The sequence below is a fragment of the Penicillium digitatum genome, chromosome 3 (genome assembly GCF_016767815.1).
Source record: "Penicillium digitatum chromosome 3, complete sequence".
Classification (NCBI taxonomy): domain Eukaryota; kingdom Fungi; phylum Ascomycota; class Eurotiomycetes; order Eurotiales; family Aspergillaceae; genus Penicillium; species Penicillium digitatum.
The window spans coordinates 2534591-2552695 of NC_089386.1; the positions used below are offsets into that span (position 1 = coordinate 2534591).

General features: G+C 50.2%; 8 protein-coding genes across 8 annotated transcripts; 2 read left to right on the forward strand and 6 right to left on the reverse strand.

Annotated features, from left to right (window-relative positions):
* Positions 1-1262: 1262 nt before the first annotated feature.
* Pdw03_8459 (Protein RER1) lies at positions 1263-1971 on the reverse strand (the record flags this gene model as incomplete). The annotated part of the gene is made up of 2 exons (XM_066101974.1): positions 1263-1395; positions 1466-1971. The coding sequence occupies 2 exons, from the start codon at positions 1969-1971 to the stop codon at positions 1263-1265; spliced, it is 639 nt and encodes a 212-aa protein (XP_065957057.1).
* A 631-nt stretch (positions 1972-2602) lies between these two features.
* Positions 2603-3514, reverse strand: Pdw03_8460 (Protein RER1A; the record flags this gene model as incomplete). The annotated part of the gene is made up of 4 exons (XM_014678111.2): positions 2603-2682; positions 2774-3076; positions 3220-3337; positions 3446-3514. 4 exons carry the CDS (start codon positions 3512-3514, stop codon positions 2603-2605), a joined length of 570 nt encoding a protein of 189 aa, XP_014533597.2.
* Positions 3515-3951: 437 nt separating this feature from the next.
* Pdw03_8461 (Enoyl-CoA hydratase/isomerase family protein) lies at positions 3952-5051 on the forward strand (the record flags this gene model as incomplete). Its single annotated transcript, XM_014678112.1, has 4 exons — positions 3952-4099; positions 4153-4290; positions 4391-4936; positions 5002-5051. 4 exons carry the CDS (start codon positions 3952-3954, stop codon positions 5049-5051), a joined length of 882 nt encoding a protein of 293 aa, XP_014533598.1.
* Positions 5052-5522: 471 nt separating this feature from the next.
* On the reverse strand, positions 5523-7330 carry Pdw03_8462 (MFS alpha-glucoside transporter, putative; the record flags this gene model as incomplete). The annotated part of the gene is made up of 3 exons (XM_066101975.1): positions 5523-6908; positions 7001-7083; positions 7135-7330. 3 exons carry the CDS (start codon positions 7328-7330, stop codon positions 5523-5525), a joined length of 1665 nt encoding a protein of 554 aa, XP_065957058.1.
* Positions 7331-8598: 1268 nt separating this feature from the next.
* Pdw03_8463 (Catalase) lies at positions 8599-10286 on the reverse strand (the record flags this gene model as incomplete). The annotated part of the gene is made up of 4 exons (XM_014678114.1): positions 8599-9849; positions 9912-10091; positions 10151-10203; positions 10265-10286. 4 exons carry the CDS (start codon positions 10284-10286, stop codon positions 8599-8601), a joined length of 1506 nt encoding a protein of 501 aa, XP_014533600.1.
* Positions 10287-10864: 578 nt separating this feature from the next.
* Pdw03_8464 (Lipase, class 3) lies at positions 10865-13304 on the reverse strand (the record flags this gene model as incomplete). The annotated part of the gene is made up of 4 exons (XM_014678115.2): positions 10865-10963; positions 11051-11133; positions 11524-13069; positions 13128-13304. 4 exons carry the CDS (start codon positions 13302-13304, stop codon positions 10865-10867), a joined length of 1905 nt encoding a protein of 634 aa, XP_014533601.2.
* Positions 13305-13756: 452 nt separating this feature from the next.
* Pdw03_8465 (Vacuolar sorting protein 9) lies at positions 13757-15927 on the forward strand (the record flags this gene model as incomplete). The annotated part of the gene is made up of 4 exons (XM_066101976.1): positions 13757-13992; positions 14055-14699; positions 14768-14778; positions 14840-15927. The coding sequence occupies 4 exons, from the start codon at positions 13757-13759 to the stop codon at positions 15925-15927; spliced, it is 1980 nt and encodes a 659-aa protein (XP_065957059.1).
* A 417-nt stretch (positions 15928-16344) lies between these two features.
* Positions 16345-17982, reverse strand: Pdw03_8466 (extracellular mutant protein 11-domain-containing protein; the record flags this gene model as incomplete). Its single annotated transcript, XM_014678117.1, has 1 exon — positions 16345-17982. One exon carries the CDS (start codon positions 17980-17982, stop codon positions 16345-16347), a length of 1638 nt encoding a protein of 545 aa, XP_014533603.1.
* Between the last annotated feature and the right edge of the window lie 123 nt (positions 17983-18105).

The window sequence follows — 18105 nt, forward strand, 5'->3', positions numbered from 1 at the left end:
CAGACCATCCGCCTCTGATCTTCTAAAAAAGGATCCTTGGCTTAATGGCTCTTGACATTGTCGCTGAAGGCTTATACATGTGATCAGCTTGTTGTCAAGTGTGACGTACGTCAATCGACCCTGCTGCTAGGGATCGATTTTGCCTAACTATATCGTCTCCGCTCAAGAACCCTCATGGACACTTCCGGACACTGCTTCATTCATCGATCTCCAGCAACCACGCACCAAGATGTTTCCATTTCTTGGCCTTGCTCTTCTCAGATTATAAGAAATCTCAAATGTTTCTCCAGGATATCTAGATAGAGGATCGATGTTCCGATGATATCCTTCCCAAGGTCTTGACTACTCAATGGTTGATTTGGACAACATACGGAGTACAGCCTACATTGTAGATCCCCGCAGATCAGCCAGAAAAGGGTATGTAGTGGCCGATCTCCCCGGCGCTGATTTGAGCGCATTTGCGCAAGTAGTCTACATTTTCAATATCTTGTAGACTGTTCCCGCAAGGTTTTAGCATTTACTGAATAGATCCAATGTTCTCGCGTTTTCAGGCCCCATAGACGTTGACCCAATATTTTTTCAATATTTTGGAGTTGGGCTGTCTTCGAACCAGCAAGAGATATGCCATTCGACACTCAAGGTGATAAATGGTCTTGGTGCGATCTCTCCTGTCGTGGATCTATACTAGATTGTAGAAAATACTTACAGACCCGGCAAAAGTGAATCCTGCATTCGAGGCCACCGCTCATCCAAATGCGCACACTATGACCGACCGATGAAGAGGATCCCCAAGGCTGGACGTCCACTAGCCAAGTGCTCACACCTCAATGGGGTTGATTGCAATTGTCGGGAGGTTTGGGCGATTATGGTTCCGCTTGCTCCAGGTATGTCATCTTAGAGGAACTGGTATTTGGTGATTTGGATTGGACATAGATTGGTAGTAACATTCGTCGGGTTGCATAGGGTCGATGATTTGCAGCCCAAAATCCGAGATTCAGCCGGTACAACAGCAGCAGGTCGATCGGGGTTCAGCTGAGGGCAAATGACTTCCTTGGGTTACATTGTTAGGTCCCCTTGTTTGGTAAAGGAGTGAGGTAAATAATGAAGCTTGAATGGGATCAGCATGTCTCTAGCGACAGCTCTGGTAGCCCACCTCAACCATTACCTAGGCACTAAGCTGCCTTTGCGGAATACCAAGCAGCAATACACAGTGTGGAGTAAAGGGAGCACCACCGGGACTTCTGCAGCGATTGAAACTCCAGTCACCCATGACAAGTCCCTTCCTGCCAGCCGGGTGTTCCCTGAGAGAATCTCCCAAGAAGTAGTTCGCCCACTAAGATGCCCAAGATCACAGCCACGAAGACGCCAACGTTGAATGTCATCACGGAGAGCATCCTGTCAATATCAGCATGAGTTGATTGTGCGACACCGACCTATGCAGACAGCAGCAGATGTAACCACTCACAAGAAGTATCCGATCAAAGCCCTCACACACTCAAGTACCGCACGTGTCCCGTCTTTCCGGAGACTCCACGTTCCACTAGCCTTCCATGACGGGAGCAAGCGTTTCAGTGAGGTTCTCTTCCGAGGGCTATCACCTTTCAGATGCCTCGCTGACATGCTTTGTGTGTCATTATCTTTCTGTAAAACTAGTAAGGTCTCTTCCTCAAGGTTCTCATCCCCGTGCACGCGAATGTAGTCCGGGAGAGGACTGAGCTTTGCTTTTCGGATGCCATGTCGTGAATTCACTGGAGCGAGAAGCAGGGCTGGAGGGGAAGCGACATGCTGGGACCAGGATTGTTCGAGTTGGAATTTGAGAGCGCCGAGGAAGCGATTGAAGATGGCGAGGAGGAAAAGAAAGGCCAGGGTGAAGATGTATTGCGTCACGGTTGTGGTTGTCCAACCTCTGAAGAGGATAGTGATTTGGGTGGAGGTTGAGAATCCTAAAGGCATGTTCATATCCATGTTCATGCCCGTGCTGTGGTGTTCACTCGGGTACTAGTATAAGTTAGAGTCACAAGGTTGAGTCCACGGCGTTGTATTGCTCCAAGTTGGAGATGGTCGAGAGTGGGAACCCTCTAGGTAACAGGTGAGGGAAGAAGATTAGACGGTCTTTCTCTGCTTTTATAGCTTTGGATGAAGGAAGTGCAAGGATCATCTCATAATCCAATCTAATTGTTTTCAACTGTAACCATGGTGGTATACAATCGCAAATTCGATCATCTTTACTTGAAATGTCTTAAATAATGTGTATCGTTTGGCGAACGAGAAAAAAAAGGAAACCGCCAAATGGAGCTTTGGGAGTCGGGTTATTCCAAAAAAAGTACACTCCTTGACTTCAGGTCTAATCATATTTCACAGAGGAAGAAGACTGGAACACGCCAAAGCAGCGGCCCTCTAAACGCACAGTGATTAAAAGAAGAGTCTGGGAAAATTCATAAATGGACTGGACTACCATAAGCCCAGCGCTTTTACTTCTCATCATATCATGCCTGTCCGTTGCTCACCAAGACAAAGTGCGCATACCGATACAAAACATGCATATGCGAACGATCGTGGATATAGAGTCAGAGATAGAAAAAAAGCTCAGAAATCGGAGATCTCATGAACGACCGTACCGCGTCTTTCCGAAGGAGAAAGGCACGTAACGGTACTTAATCATGTGCTGGATTTGTCGTCGCACTACCCCGAAAAGAAGCCAAGTTAGACATCCGTCCATAACCAAAGGATACAAAGATTGTATCAAAGTCCAATCCAAAGGGGGAAAACATACTCGTCAGCACAAACAGAATGAACCAGTAAACCACCAGCACCGGCCAGAATACGGGGATGTCGAAGACAGCGAGCCAGGAGCAAACGAAGCCAATGGCGATCGCGCGGGTGGCCGAGTGCCAGAACTTGAACTCGGGCAGACGGCGGATGAAGGGCCGGAACTCCTCATCCTTTTTAGTCGGGAGGCTAGGGGACCCAGCTTCACCGTCCTCAAGACCCTCGTCCTGGGTGAGAGAGGGGTCGAACTTTGGAGTCAGGAAAGCGAGGAAGAGGTTCAGCAGATAGATGCCGAGGGTATAGGCGACTGAATTTAAATACCCAGCGTTAGCAGGTTGTTTATGCAGATGTTTCCAGCACAGTTGATGAATGACTATCGCGTGTTGGGGCGTTGAGGCGCATCATTTTCACTCTGCTGAATGCATTTCCAGGGACTCCATTGAGACTTACCAATATACCAGCCCTGCGCGAGGAAAATGCGCAGGAAGAAGAGGAGCAAGAGCACCCCGGAACCAACCCAACGGTAGGTTGTGTACGGTGTGCAGGCATCGAGGTAGGCTTGGTAGTGCTACCATTAACATATTAGCAAATTGGATCAGACTGTGGCGACTGATTTCAAAAAGATGAAGGATCCAAAGACGTTGCGCAAAGTCTTTGCCTCTTACAAGGCACTCACTCGGGTTAGTCTAGATGTGTGCGCGGACACAGCTGTGAAGGGCGACTGGTCGGGCTCAGGGACGTCCATGATGGAAAAAGATTAGAGATGCAAGGCAAAGCGCAGGGCTAGACCACCGGAAAAAAAAAAGGAACTAGGGAAAGTAAAGGAAAAGCAGTGAATGAGATCACCTGCTGAAACCAGACATTCCAGGACAGGCACTGCGCTTCGATCAGGACAGAAAAGTGTCCACTGCCGATGGGCCAATCATATTAGAGATGATTCACCAGCCACCCAACACACGTGATATGTGGCATGGTTAGCAAGTGGCAGTGCAATGTCAACAGGCAGACAAAAAGGGATTAGCCCCTTCACGTGTGCCTCGGGACGGCTAACTTCGGCGTTCTGTCGGTCGCGGGGAAATGGGCCATCTATGATGGGTAACGCGTAGCTACTGTCTCTCTTTACTTTGTACAATTCAATTTCAAATTATCTGAACAAAGCTAACAGCTCTTTCACATATCATAATGTTTGCCCGTCAATGCACTCGTCTGGTCACTGCTCGGACATCGGTCCCTTTGACTTCCTACCTAGCCCGAGTCCGGGGTTATTCTTCAGCCGCTGGTGGCTACGAGCACATCCTCACTTCAACCCCCAAGCCCGGCGTGGGATTGAGTACGTAGCAGCAGTCAATATCCCATAGGATCAATTTCTGATTCCTAATCTAGTTACTCTTAACCGCACCAAGGCCCTTAACGCACTAAGCACTCCTTTGTTCAAGGAGCTTAATGAAGCCCTGAGCAACTATGACAACGACAAGAGTATTGGCGCAATCATTATAACAGGAAGCGAGAAAGCCTTTGCCGGTATGTACCTGCCCTATCTACACTCTTCGCACACCATGTAAACTACAGTCACTCCCTGGGTGTACACCAACAATATAATAACCTAATCAACCCTCTACAGCCGGCGCCGACATCAAAGAAATGGCCCCTCTTAGCTTTTCGGCCGCCTACAGCGAGAACTTTATCGCTCCCTGGTCCCACCTCGCTACCTCCATCCGCACCCCAGTCATCGCCGCCGTCTCCGGCTATGCCCTCGGCGGCGGCTGCGAGCTCGCCCTGATGTGCGATATCCTGTACTGCACCGAGACCGCCACTTTCGGCCAGCCCGAGATCAAGCTGGGCACGATCCCCGGTGCAGGCGGGTCTCAGCGCTTGACCCGCGCGGTCGGCAAGAGCAAGGCCATGGAACTTATCCTCACCGGAAAGAATTTCAGCGGCAAAGAGGCTGGTGAGTGGGGTGTAGCCGCGAAAGTTGTGCCGGGTGGCAAGGAGGAGTTGCTTGAGCAGGCCTATAAGACGGCCGAGACTATCGCTAGCTATAGCCGAGTGGCTGTTATTGCTGGTAAGGAGGTTGTTAATAAGAGTCAGGAGTTGTCGCTCAAGGAGGGGGTTGAGTATGAGAGACGGTTATTCCATGCGCTGTTTGGGAGTAAGGATCAGAAGATTGGTGAGTTGGTATTTCGGTCCGCTGAGGTAGTGGGTTGGAGATTGTGTTGCTAACGATCATTCTAGGTATGACTGCCTTTGCGGAAAAGAAAAAGGCGGAGTGGTCCCATGAATAGATGGGAGGAACGACCCATTTGGAATAAAAAAAAAGCTGGCTTTTGTTCATTGCCTTGGTTTGATCCACCATGCGGAAGCTGTAGAGTAGAGGATTCGTTTGTACGACAGAGTAGAATCATCTAATGCACTTCTGCCTAGCATTTTCGTTGCAGGTTCACATCCACACCCGTCCCATCTGCCATATGAGAAGTGCTTGGTGGGGCAACTCCTAGGAAGGAACTATATTGTATGCCGGAAATGGGGGGGGGGGGGGGGGGGTATAACAACAATAAAGAAGTGGAGGTGTGTGTATCAGAGGAATTAGATAGGAGTGGGATAAATTCAAAAAAAATTTTTAACACATTGCCTTGGACCATTATGTGAAAATATTAGATTAGTGCTATATGCTGAAAAACGCTATGTACATGCAAGAGTGCCAATCACTTTTGGGCTCAAAGGCAGAATTAGTCGTAAACATAACACCCATCGCATCATATCGGACCGTGGTTTTTCTCCAATTGACTCTCATCGGTAGGGTCGTTCTTCTCCGCCCGGTAATCATCAACCGCGCGGCTCTCAATAGTCTCATCGAAAACGTCCACCTGGGTCGTTGCAAACTTGCGAGCGCTAGTGCCGCGCTCAAAGAGCAGGTCCAGCTCGGCAAACGAGCGGCCGCGAGGCTCGGGAACGCGGAAGTAAGTATAAATGATGCACAGAAAGCAGATGCCACCCCAAAAGAAACCAGCGTAGTTGCCCCAGTTCCAAGCGCCGGGGTTCAGCATATAAGGCGTCAGAACGCCGCAGACAATGGCGACGATGTTGTATAAGTTGCGGCCGAGAACGACTGTCTTGATCTGAAGTCGGCGGGTGGAGAGCTCGGCTACAAGAGAGAAGCAGACCGTGCCAACCGTTAGCTGGTAGAATAGGGCCCAGATCAACATCATGGCGCCCGTGGCCAGGGAAGCTTGGGTTTTATGCTCTTCAGGAACAAGACCAAGGAAACCCATGATCAGGAGCATGGCGCACAGACCACAGAGACCGTACAGATACAACGTGCGCCGGCCGATTCCGAGTGTCATGAGGAACCACGATCCAAACACGCCAACCATATTGATGCCATACTGACCCATCGCAAAGGCATACGAGTTAGCGGAACTTAACCCAGCCTGTTCCAAAAAGTAGGTCGAGTAATTGGAAAAGGAGTTTCCACTAAGATTCTGAATCGCCCAGACCATACAGACAATCTCTGTGCGGCGTCGATCGGTACCCCGGAAGCAATCCAGGTAGCTCGCACCTTTGGTAATCTTTTCCTCCAGAGCAGTAGTGTGAACCATCATCGAGATCGTCTCATCGGGATCGAAGTCCCCTTGACTTTTGCTGGTCAAGCGTATCAGGGACCGTTTCGCATCTTCCGTGCGGCCTTTCCGAACCAACCACCACGGAGATTCGGGAGCCAGCCAAATTCCAGTGAAGAGTGGCAGCGGCCACATCCATTGCAGCCCGTACGGAATCCGGTAGGCCCATTCGTCGGTCCGGCTCAACATGCCCTTAATCACCCCAATGCCAATCAGCTGACCAAGGCCCCAGCAGAAATTGACATAGGTCGTCAAATATCCTCGCAGTGCCACGGGACACACCTCCGAAGCGTAGGTAATCGTCAAAGTCTGGAAAACACCCCAGGGAATACCACAGAGAATCTCCGCTACAAGCAAGGATTGCACATTCTTGGCCGTGAAGAAGATTGACGTCCACGCGCTGACAAGAACGAGGCAAGCCATAATCGTGTACCGGTAACCGAAGCGTTCCGAAGCCCAACCGTTGATGAATAAACCGATGATTTCGCCGCAGTAAGCACCGTTGCTCAGACCTGCTTGCCACTGCACGCCCAACGAATTGTCAGCTTCTTCCCTGCCAGAGGCAAACGTACTTCATTCCACGAGATGGAACCACCGGAATTGGTTAGACATACCGCTGCGGATACTTCATATGTGCCATTGGCTAGTCGCTCCCCATATTTGCGGTTGAATTGCGGGAATGCATAGAAGTTGTTGACTAAACTAATGTCATAACCCTCCATGGCAATGCAAGTAGAGATGAGCACACTCCAAACTACGGCCTTAGGATATAACCGGATTCCCTGCATCAGTGTCATGGAATGCTCCTTCTCTGTGGCTACCTTTGCATTCTGAATGACCTTTGTCATGGACGAATCCGAAGCGGGTCCGGCGGTCGAAGAGTAACCATCTTCGGGAAGGCCATCCACCGGTGTGATGGCATCTGAGGCCTTGGGTTCGGCCATGTTGGAACTGGCGGAATAACCGAAGACGCTGGAAGGAAATTGGGGAAGTGGGTGGGTTGTCACGAATGACTTTCGATATGGGTTTGAAAGGTGACCTGGTTCGGAAGTCAGGGGAAGAAAAATCAAAGTACCCACAATGCTGGGAACATTGCACGCAAGCGCTCCAGGGCGGCGAAAAGTCCCCTTGACTACCAAAGGTAAGTGAATATTGAGGCAGGGACAAACTAGATAAAAAAAAGATAAAAAGCCAATGATCGGAATTGGCGGGGAACGGAGATTTGACGGGCTCGAAGCCTCAAACCGCAAATTTTCGCGGGATGGGAAGCTTGGCGAAGTCCGGATGGGGTAAGGGATGGGTCAATGTAATTGGGACTAAGATCGATCTTCTTCTTAGTTCTACTTGCTGATCCGAGAGCTTTTAGAATATAGAATTTCGATATACGAGGGACCATGTCAGGGGGCTTGCAACCCCACATGGGGGGAACTATAATTCTCCGCCCTTGCAGGTCCTGTGTGTGTGATTTCCCTGTCAGCTCGCGACATTGAATTCTACAATGATCTCCAAATGTGAATATAAAGATATACTAACTTTGCAATTCCGATGCCTACTCGAACTTTTTAGAGCTTACAAGCAACAGCCTCTCTCCGTGGGAACTCTTTCATCTTTGATAAACCCGATTAATTGTACTATATCTTGGTGTACAATGTGCATGGGTCCAATGTGTCTTTGAACGGACATACCAACATACGACCATCAACGGAATCGATTGTACTGGGACGCGTGAGTTGCCGAGGATATTCCGCCTGGTTTAATGGAATTGATTGGCTTATGAGGCTTTCCAAGGCCGTTCCTTGGACAAGGAAATGAACGTGAAACAAAAGCACAAAAGCATCATGGAAAAGCCATGATACGCCCCGGTTAGTCGATCACTTAGTGTTCATTGCTGAACGACTTATAGGCAGAAGAACGACAAGAGTTAATGGCAAAGTAAGGTGGAGATATTGTTGTTTACAGTATTGCGGTCAAATCACCCACTGTCATTTGATTTGGAGAATACATCTATAGGGCCCAAAAGAAGGAATGACCGTTTTGAGATATTTACGGAGCAGTCGGTTAATTCCTTATTGGATAACCTCAAGATAATGCCAAAGGATGATACAAAAATTCGTAAATCGTATTCAAATTGCCGAGACAACTAGAAGCAGTGATGTGGAGTGAATCCACCATGATCGTGAATAGGAGAACACCAGTGAGGGAACTAGCACACCTATAAACGCGCTGGCGGGGCACCATTAATCTGAGCCTCCGTGGCAGATTGGATGCGAGCACCAAGATCCGCGTTCACACGACGGAACATCTCATAAGTAGCCTTGCGAACACGCTCATCGGCGCCACACAGGTGGCCCGCGATGTTACTGACAAAGTTCTCCTGCTGGCCGGGGGTACGGCCAAGGACCTGCCACAGACCGTTAGCCTGGACGTAGTCCTCGGAGGTCACAGGGTATTGCTCGGCGATGACCGCGCCAGACCACTTTTCGTGCCCCTGACTAGCCTTGACGGGCTTGTAGGCGAGCGGGCGGAAGGTAGAGGGGTAGTTAGGGTTGGCACCATAATTGCCGTTCACGTTCATATAGCCATCGCGGTGGGAAGGGTTGAATGCTTTCAGCGGGCAGTTGACGGGGATTTGCTCGTAGTTTCCGCCCAGGCGATGGCGGTGCGTGTCAGGATAGGAGAAGAGACGGGACTGAAGGACGGGGTCGGCGGAAGGCTCGGCACCAGGAACCATGTGGGAGGGGGAGAATGCGGCTTGTTCGATCTCCGCGAAGTAGTTCTGCGGGTTCTGGTTTAGGGTGAAGCGGCCGAAACGGCGCAGAGGCACTTCGTTCTGGGGCCAGACTTTGGTCAGGTCAAAGACGTTCCAGCGGAATTTCTCGGCCTGCTCGGGGCTCAGGACTTGCACGTAGCAGGTCCAGGAGGGATGCTCGCCGCGCTGGATGGCCTCGAATAGGTCCTGGGTGTGCCAGTCAGGGTTCTCGGCGGACAGCTGGGCCGCCTCATCGTTGGTGAGGGTCTTGTTGCCCTGGTCAGTCTTGCAGTGAATCTGGACGTAGTGGAAGGTGCCATCTGGTTTAATCCACTTGTAGGTGTGGCCGGAGTAGCCGTTCATGTGACGGTAGGAGTATGGGGTGCCACGGTCACTGAACAGATGCATCACCTGGTGAACGGCCTCGTGGTGGGTGGAGAGGTAGTCCCAGAACATGGTGGCGTCCTTCAGGTTGGTCTGCGGGTTGCGCTTTTGGGTGTGGATGAAGATGGGGAATTTCGCAGGGTCGCGTAGGAAGAAAACCGGGGTGTTGTTAAACACCCAATCCCAGTTGCCCTCCTCGGTGTAGAATTTCATGGCGAATCCACGAGGATCACGGGCACTGTCCGGGGATCCCTTCTCACCACCGACGGTCGAGAAGCGGGTGAGCATCTTGGTCCTCTTACCAACACCCTTGAGCATATCAATGATGGTCTATGCGTTATTAGCCTGATTGTTCTTTGCGGGATTGTAGAACTTTCTCAGCTGGTACATACGAGATCGCTAATATCATCAGTGACCTCGAACTCTCCGTAGGCGCCAGCACCCTTGGCGTGAACCACGCGCTCAGGAATGCGCTCACGGTCGAAATGTGCCAGCAGATCGATCAGGTGGAAATCCTGCATCAGAAGAGGGCCGTTGGGGCCAATGCGCTGAGCAGCCTGGGGATCCATGACCTACACATATACACATATGGTTAGACCTTGTGATTCAGAGGAAAGTGAGTAGGCCATACTGGGCAGCCGTTGGAGGCCGTGTAGACCGGAGTCTCATTGTAGCGGTAAGTTTCTGCGAAGGAGATAGCATAAGTTAGTGTGCTAGGCTTTGAGGACGGGAGAATAGAACCTACTAGGCTCGTTAGCTTGACCCATGATGGCAGAATTTCTATGGAGAAGAGAAACAAAATCCTAGGAGCCCGTTGCTTTATAAAAGGGGAAAAATGGCCTTGCGAGCCATGGAAAAGTCCAAGGCCTGACCCACCGGATTTTGATATGGAAATCATCCACTGCCAAATGGTCCTCTATCTAATGCCTCTCGACGTCAGCCTTCTTTTTTTTTTACAAATTGAGAGATACTGTGCGTGAGTAGCTGGTCATGTTTGCGGCCCTATCCTTCGTTTGGTAGTCTTTTTCAAAGTTTCCTTTTGATTCCTCTGTTTAGATATTTCCTAGTGATATTGTAGGTAGAATATAATCGACAAAAACGTCAGAAACTGTGCATAAACAGACTTTTCTACGTTTTCTACGTTTAACCTTTGAATATCTGCAAATGCCAGACCTCTGACGTGGGCATGCAGAACGATCGACATCCAAACGCCGACGTTATTCTGTCGGATCCGGGAATTGGAGTGAATTGAGGTAGGGAATAGCTTTGTAAATGGACTGTGGCTAGATCGAGAGACATTCCGGGGAGGTCAGATCGCCTCCTAATTGAGCAGTCCCAGCCGAGCTCAGGCTGTCAGCTGAATCTGCTCTGTCGATCCGAGATCGGCAAGCCTCGGCGTGCCCTTCCGAACACGAAGATACGGAGTTGGTCTTGCAGACTTCAGCTACAGGCCGGTCAATTACACATTCTAATATCCCAAACCTTCGTTGAAAAATCTGAATATCATAGGATGAAAGTAGTTGAAACTTACAAAGGCTAGTCCCTCCAAGGTGCTGCACGAGGCCTTGGCTAATTTCATCTGTGCCTCGGCAAAGAACCTCGAATTGTGCTTACCTTGGAATCAGAGGAATTATCAAGAAGCTCTCAATTGAGTGTGCTCATACAGGGGCGTGAAAAGAACAAGAACCAAAAAGAAAAAAAAGAAAAACCAAACAGATGCTCGCTCAGTGCGCAAATCTTGTATCCTTTCTTGTGTATCGCAGGAAAAGGAACCTCCAAAGTGGATTGGGGGTTGAACAAATCATAAAAGTAGGTGGGTATATCTAGCGCTTGCGGCTTCATCAAGAGCCTACATATCAATCGAAATAAAGAGGCACGAAGAATATACTGCAAGTGCATGTACGGGAAGGAATGGGGCTTAGCTGGTAGGAGTGGGCGCCAAGGTGATCGCAGGCGTGTTAGTGGACTTATCCCAACATCCCCACACCATTCCCGGGCTATTACAGGTCGCGGATGTGGGCGAGGCGGTGCTAGTTTCGTCACGGCAGCCAAACCACCCTGGGTCGTGACAACTGGTCGTTGCAGTCACTGTGGGCAAAGTGGTGGTCACCGTGGGTGCTGGTGTGACCGTTGTGGTAGGATCATTGCACCCGAACCAACCGGGAGTCAAACATGTCGTAGTAGTGGCAGTGCTTGGCAGTGACGTAGTAGTAGTAGCAGTAGCAGTAGTAGTTGTAGTAGTTGTAGCAGTTGTGCTATCGTCCAAACAGCCCCACCAGCCGGGGGTCTTGCACGTAGAAGTTCTAGTGGGAGATGCAGTGGGGGTGGTAGTTGTAGTAGTGGTAATCTCAGAGCCGTTGCTCCGGAAGAACTTCCAGAGTTCGCAGTCGAAGCATTCCTCTTCTGCGACACATGAGGGAACACTGTCGTATTTCAAGATAACATCAGAAATCACGTTTTGAATCTTGTGAGTGCCAAGACCAACACGCCAGCCCTTGTCTGCCACAGTGTCATATGTGCATACCTGTCCGGTATGACATACTGACTCCATCGCATAGCCGCCCCATGTACAAATAGAGTTTATTCCATTGCAGGTTCCCATGTAGATTGGATCTGCTGTATGTCCAAAGTGGTAGGATCCAGTGAACTGTCGCGACTGTGGAAATCGTGGGTCATAGCCTGGCGGGCTTGGCAGGCCAAGCCGAGCTGCAGGTAGTGCCTCTGGGATGGCCTCAAAAGTGACCACAGGCAACCCGAACGTCAATCCAACCAGACTGGTCATTGCGCCACCCAGCGAATGACCGGTCATCCAAATATTTGAATCTGGGTAGATCTCGGTAACGTTAGAGTATAGGTCGACCGCTGCCCGGTAATACCGGTTTTCGTCGGTCATAGAATCGACGATGCATGTCAAATTTGCCGTGAACGTAGCAGTCTGGCAATCGCAGGACTGCCTCCATAGATATGAGCCTCCTTGACCGCAGCAACAACTGAAGAAGAGATTATCATTGACTTTGTCGTTTGTTGTGGTACCTGCGCCGTCAAAAAGAGCCGGCGAAGTGCCCTTCAGGGAAATGATGACAGTGCTGTTTGTCTTATCGGAGTAGATGTGCCCTCTCAGTCCATCCTTTTGCCAACCGAAGCTCCCCGAATAATTGAACTGGCCATGGATAGTGTGCCACTGTCCTGTTCCAGGTTCCTCGATATAGTCATTTGCGGTCATTTGTGCAAATGTCAAGACAGTCTGCTTGTCTGTAATGTTCGGTCCTGGCAAGGTGTCCATGACCCATTCTAGTGGAGACAAGGCGGCTGCAAAGCCCGAGGACCGCGCTGCTGCCAAGTGACCTTGAATCGCCGAGAATCGTCGGTCGGCTAGCCGCTGTATTGTGAGAGGACTAGAAGAAGCAACCAAAGAGGACTCCGATGCAATATAGAGTTCTCCGTAGCCATCTTCGGATACAGTTCGAAGGCGAGTGTCTGGCTTGACGTCGAGTCTTGCATGAAGCTCGGGTTGTTCAGATGTACCTCGGTGGAAAATGTGGCGTAAGAACTATAAAAGTTTGATGCGAGTCAGCTTAGTTGATTAAAAATTGTGTAGGACATCTTACAAACTCATGGGTGTCTGGTGTGGCCTCGGCCCCATTCAAAGGTACCTGGGGCGGGATGATGGGAAGTGGTTGAGAGTGTGGATAATAGCCTGACGCGGAAGCAGCACCTGATAGTAATGCTGCCGACAGCAATAGGCTATTGATGCTAAATTCAATCCATGAACATTTTCGAGGCATGATGGGGGTTGATGACGATCAAGATCAAGGAGAAGTGCCCAGGTGAGTCTATCGCGGTTATCGGCGAGTCACTTATCAAGTGACGCAGTGCGGAGAGCGATAGGACACGTGATGAGTACCCTCGTGACGTGACGCGATATCATGTGAATCTAATTCCTCGTCAATCTGATATCTTTTGAGATCGTCTTCGAGAGATCAATGTGCCGTTGCTAGTCGGCTGTGGTACACCCCATGCTTTTAATGGAGTGCTTCTGATCGCCCTCCGGATAACAAGGCTCAGGCTAGAGCTGGGGGTCTTAGACGCGGATCAGCACAGGCCTATCAGGTGCATCCGGGAGCGGAGACACGCAATTAGTGCCTTGAAGAACTCCATCGCCCCTGGTCTTGAAATGTCTGGCCCTTCTGAAAATAGCACTCAGTCTCGTTTGAATTTAGCACGGTCATTCACCAGAATGGGGAACTCGGACGTGAAAGGTTCAACGCTTGCGCAAGATTCCAAGACAGCACCCATGTCATCATCTGTCCACAAAGAGGGGCAGAAAAATGGATCAGACGTATTCGAAAGACGAGGCTCCGCAGACTCTGGCACTGCAGCCGATGCCCAGACAGATGATGGCTTTGTGCTTTCGCGAAGCGTACAAGACCCTTCAGAAGAGCTGCCAATCGAACTCATCAGCCTGGCAGATCGGTAAGTATCCCCCACATTGGCACCTATTTCAACATTCAATCTAAAAGCGATTTCACCAACAGTTTTGTGAATTCCCTGAGCGCCAAAGTCCACAACTCACCCCCCACGATCGAGAAGATCTCCGAGCTCTTCCAAGTTTTCTACAGCCGCGCTGAGTCCCACATTGCCACACATATTTCTGCTCTCATAACTCGCATCAATCGGGATATCTCGCCTCAGATTCCTGCAAAAGCTCCACGAGGAAGCGCGTTGTCAAAACTGAGTAGCAAACGCTCCCAAGATGATTTCACTCTTGGAGCTTCAGGTCGCCAAATGTTGACTCCGTCTGAAGTAGCCGAAAAGCGACAGGCCCGTAGAGCCCTTGAAAACAAACGGAGTGCATTAGAGGAGGCTGCCGAACGAAGGGTCTGCGAGCTTGTTTATGATAAACTCTGGCGGCACAAAAGTACATTAGATGATGTGCGGGATGAAAAGTTGCGTTCCAAGACTGCGGCTTTGCTGCTGGTCGGCATCAATCTGAAGGACCTTGGGATAGATATGGACCTTGAATCAATCGATGAGCAGAAGCAGAATGAAGCCAACGAATTTCTTCGTCAAGCCCGGGAGCATCTCGCGAAGATGAACGATTATAAATACCCTCTTGGAAAGCTTCAGCAGCTCGCAGCCGCGCACAAGACCATCGTTGACGCTCTAACTAAACTTTTGCCGTCTTCTTCTTCAGCAGACGAGATTTTACCCACGTTGATCTATTCGCTTGTGACATGCCCTCCGGAAGGGATAAACATTGTCAGCAACTTGGTCTTTATCCAACGTTTCAGGTCTTCTAACAAAATTGACGGAGAAACAGCTTACTGCCTAACCAATTTAGAGGCCGCAATAAGCTTTTTGGAAAACGTCGATCTCTCCACACTGCGTGCTGACGAGCTGCAGGATGGCCCTCTGAAGACCCCTAATGAGACAACGACACCATCCACAGAACACATTGATTCTTTTCGGCCCCACAAGGAGACTACAACCTCAGCTGTGGCCACTGTATCTGCATCGCCAGAACTCTCAAAACCAGAAATTAAAGAACCCGCCCCCTCTACATTGCCCAAACCTCGACCCCCCGCCACACCACAGCAACGACGCCTTAGCAACCTTTTCCAGCCGCCTGCTAAAGTTCTCGGGGCTGCAAACGATGCCGTGCGCACAACTGCCGACCAAAGTTTGAAGAACATTGGTGCTACATTGGACAGCAGTTTCAACTTTCTGTTTGGTCGTCTGAGGGAAATGCAAAACATCCAAGGACCCGGCCCTGAGGGTAGCGAACCAATACTGCCAAAGACATTGGCCGAGGCTCGTCGCCTAGTGAGCTTGCCGCTTGCCTCCGCCACCAACCAAACCCTGACCCAAGGGGAGCTCGTCGCAATCAACTCGGTTTCCGTGGATGAAAGCACAACCTCTCGCAGAAGTTCAAGACTCATAGACCTCTCTAACGCCCCTACCCCTCGAGACCGGAGCGTGGACAGTACGCGAACTCAGGGGAGCAGTAAAAAGCCCACCACGGCATCACTACGTGAAGATTCCTCGTCGAGTTCACCCATTACCACTCCGTTAGAATCGATGCGAAACTTTGGCAGCACGCTCAATCCTCTGAACCACATCCCGGGCATGATGAAGAATTTTGGCCGCAACGCACCGGAGACCCGCACCGGCAGGTCCGCATCTCCATCGGGACTGGATATATTCAAGCCATCACCTGCTTCGACGGTTGGCACTAGTGGTCCTGTCAGCCCACTCCCCACCTCTTCGCTGAAAATTGATCCTCCGATTCAGCGGTTTCTTGAGACACAGGATGCGCGTGATCTCCGGATTGGGGACGTAACCCTTCTACTGGAGGACTACAAGAGACTCGTTGCTGCGCTTTATAAGCCCGCTGCTGAGTCCCAATAAGTTTCTAAGGTTGGAATTACCTTCTTTCATCTCATGTCCTTCGCATTGATTGCAATGAGAGATGACCTGTTATTGCATTTTGGATCAATGGCGTTATTTTATCTATCATTTCATTGGATGAACAAAACTTGGTTCAAATTATGCATAGTTTGGCGAGTGAGCTGCATTGTCCATATCATACATCGATTTAGCAAAATTAACCCGTCAGAGCAACATGTAAATGCATATTGTGATAAGCCCCACGCAGGACCCCAGCAAATTAACAGTAGCAAACATTTTTTAGAATCGAAAGCGTTAAAGGGGTATTGAACATGGATAAATCAAGTCCCGCGATGGGTAAGTTGGGGCGAAACACATTCATCTCAACCAACATAAGGGTCAATGAAAAGCCATGCCAAGCAAGAGAGCTATTCTCACTCATGAGTGACGTCCACGGAGAACCTCCGTGCCGCCAGTCCTCATCTCGGTCAACTTATTTGTCAACTCCAAGCTTTCTGTTTCAACTTGGTCATGGCGGCGCTTGACTTCTCCTTCAAACACAGCAGCTGTGCGGCGGCGGGCACGTCGTAAGTTCTTCATTTCTGAAAGAAGGCGGGTGAAATGCTCGATAATTTGGTCTCCGCAGTCTTCCCATTCATCCATGGTCATATGAGACAGATAAGGCAGGCGTTCTTGGTCTGTCAGAGCCAACAGATGGGATACGGCATTCTTGGGTTCCTGGGTGTCTTGGACAACAGGTGGCGGAGGTGGCAAGGAGGGTGATTTGATGACGGGTGGCGGAGGAGTTGGGGATTTATCAAAGGGCTCAGCTTGCAGCTCGGAGAAAGATTTTTGGTAAAGCACTTCTGGTGGGTAATCTGGTTCGAGTGGTCGCTTTTTGGAATGGGTGACAGTGTTGCTACGACCGCGACGCGACGACTCATTTGATTCATGTGATTTGTGTGATTCGTGCGATTCGTGCGATTCGTGCGCAAAAAACGGATCCTGCATGGTGTGGTCGACGTCCAGGTCGGTCAAACTGGTCATATCAAAGATGTTGGTTAAATGCCCGCCGCTTTCCCCCAGTCCATCCGCACGTATGGTATGGTCTTCCATGCCATCATCGCTTCCGCCGTCGCTGTCAGTATGTTCCCGAAACGATGTAATGCATAGTGTCTGACCAACAACTGGCGGAGGTTGGGAGTTATGGCGAGTAGGTGATGCATCGAGTTGTTGGTCGAGTTGTTCAAGAAGTGAGGGCTTTGGTGGGCTGAACCGTGTTCTGGGTGTTGCGGACGAGCTGTGAGGGAGAATGACCTTCCGGGGCCCAATAGGAGGAAGCATTTGACCCAATTTCCGTGGCTTAGACTTAGATTGTGATTGGATCTGAAGCTCGGGGTCGGAATCTATAGGGACAGGCTGCCGAGAGGAAGTTCTCTTTCTGCTGGCGGACCAGAAATTCTCCAGGCGCTTGCTCAATGGCTCCTCGCTTGTACGCGGTCTGTGCGATATATGCCAGTCGTGTGCTTCGTCGGGCTTTTCATTATCCCCGCCATCTCCGCCATGAGAAGAGGCCATTTGGCTTCCAAAGTCCTCAAAGTCATCTGAATCAAAGCCCGCTTTCTTCATGGCTTCGTCACCTAGGCCTTCATACCAGTTAGACCCGTAAGCATTCCGAGAAGGTCGAGGCTGGTACATCGATTGGGGATCCGCATTGGCGTAGGCGGCATTGGTACTTGACGCTGCCTGAGATTTGTTGTCATCAAATCCGTAGACACTAGTCCCCGTCATGGTTGAATCATCAATTGCCTCAACGTCTGTATCAAACACATCCATGTTACGCTGCGCCCCATGCGTAGAAATATTGAGGGGCTGATTTGGGAATTGAGATAGACCATACGATTCCAGCGATCCCCCTCTACCATTGGCACCCGGAAGACCTGAATCGACTAGCTGGGTGACTGGTACCTCGACTCTGGCTTGTTCTGCACGTTGCTGGCGCGACTGAATAGCTTGGTCGGGGGCCCCGCGAGCCTGCCCACCTTCTTTGGAGTGGACATAATCGCCAACCCCCATGATAATTTCTGTGGTTAGCTGTTGTAGCAGTAAACAAAAAGTGGTCTTTGTTGATAATGCTGGAAGACAACGGGGACAGTCCACGGTAAGGAAACGCGATATCGCCGCGTAGTCACGTGCCGG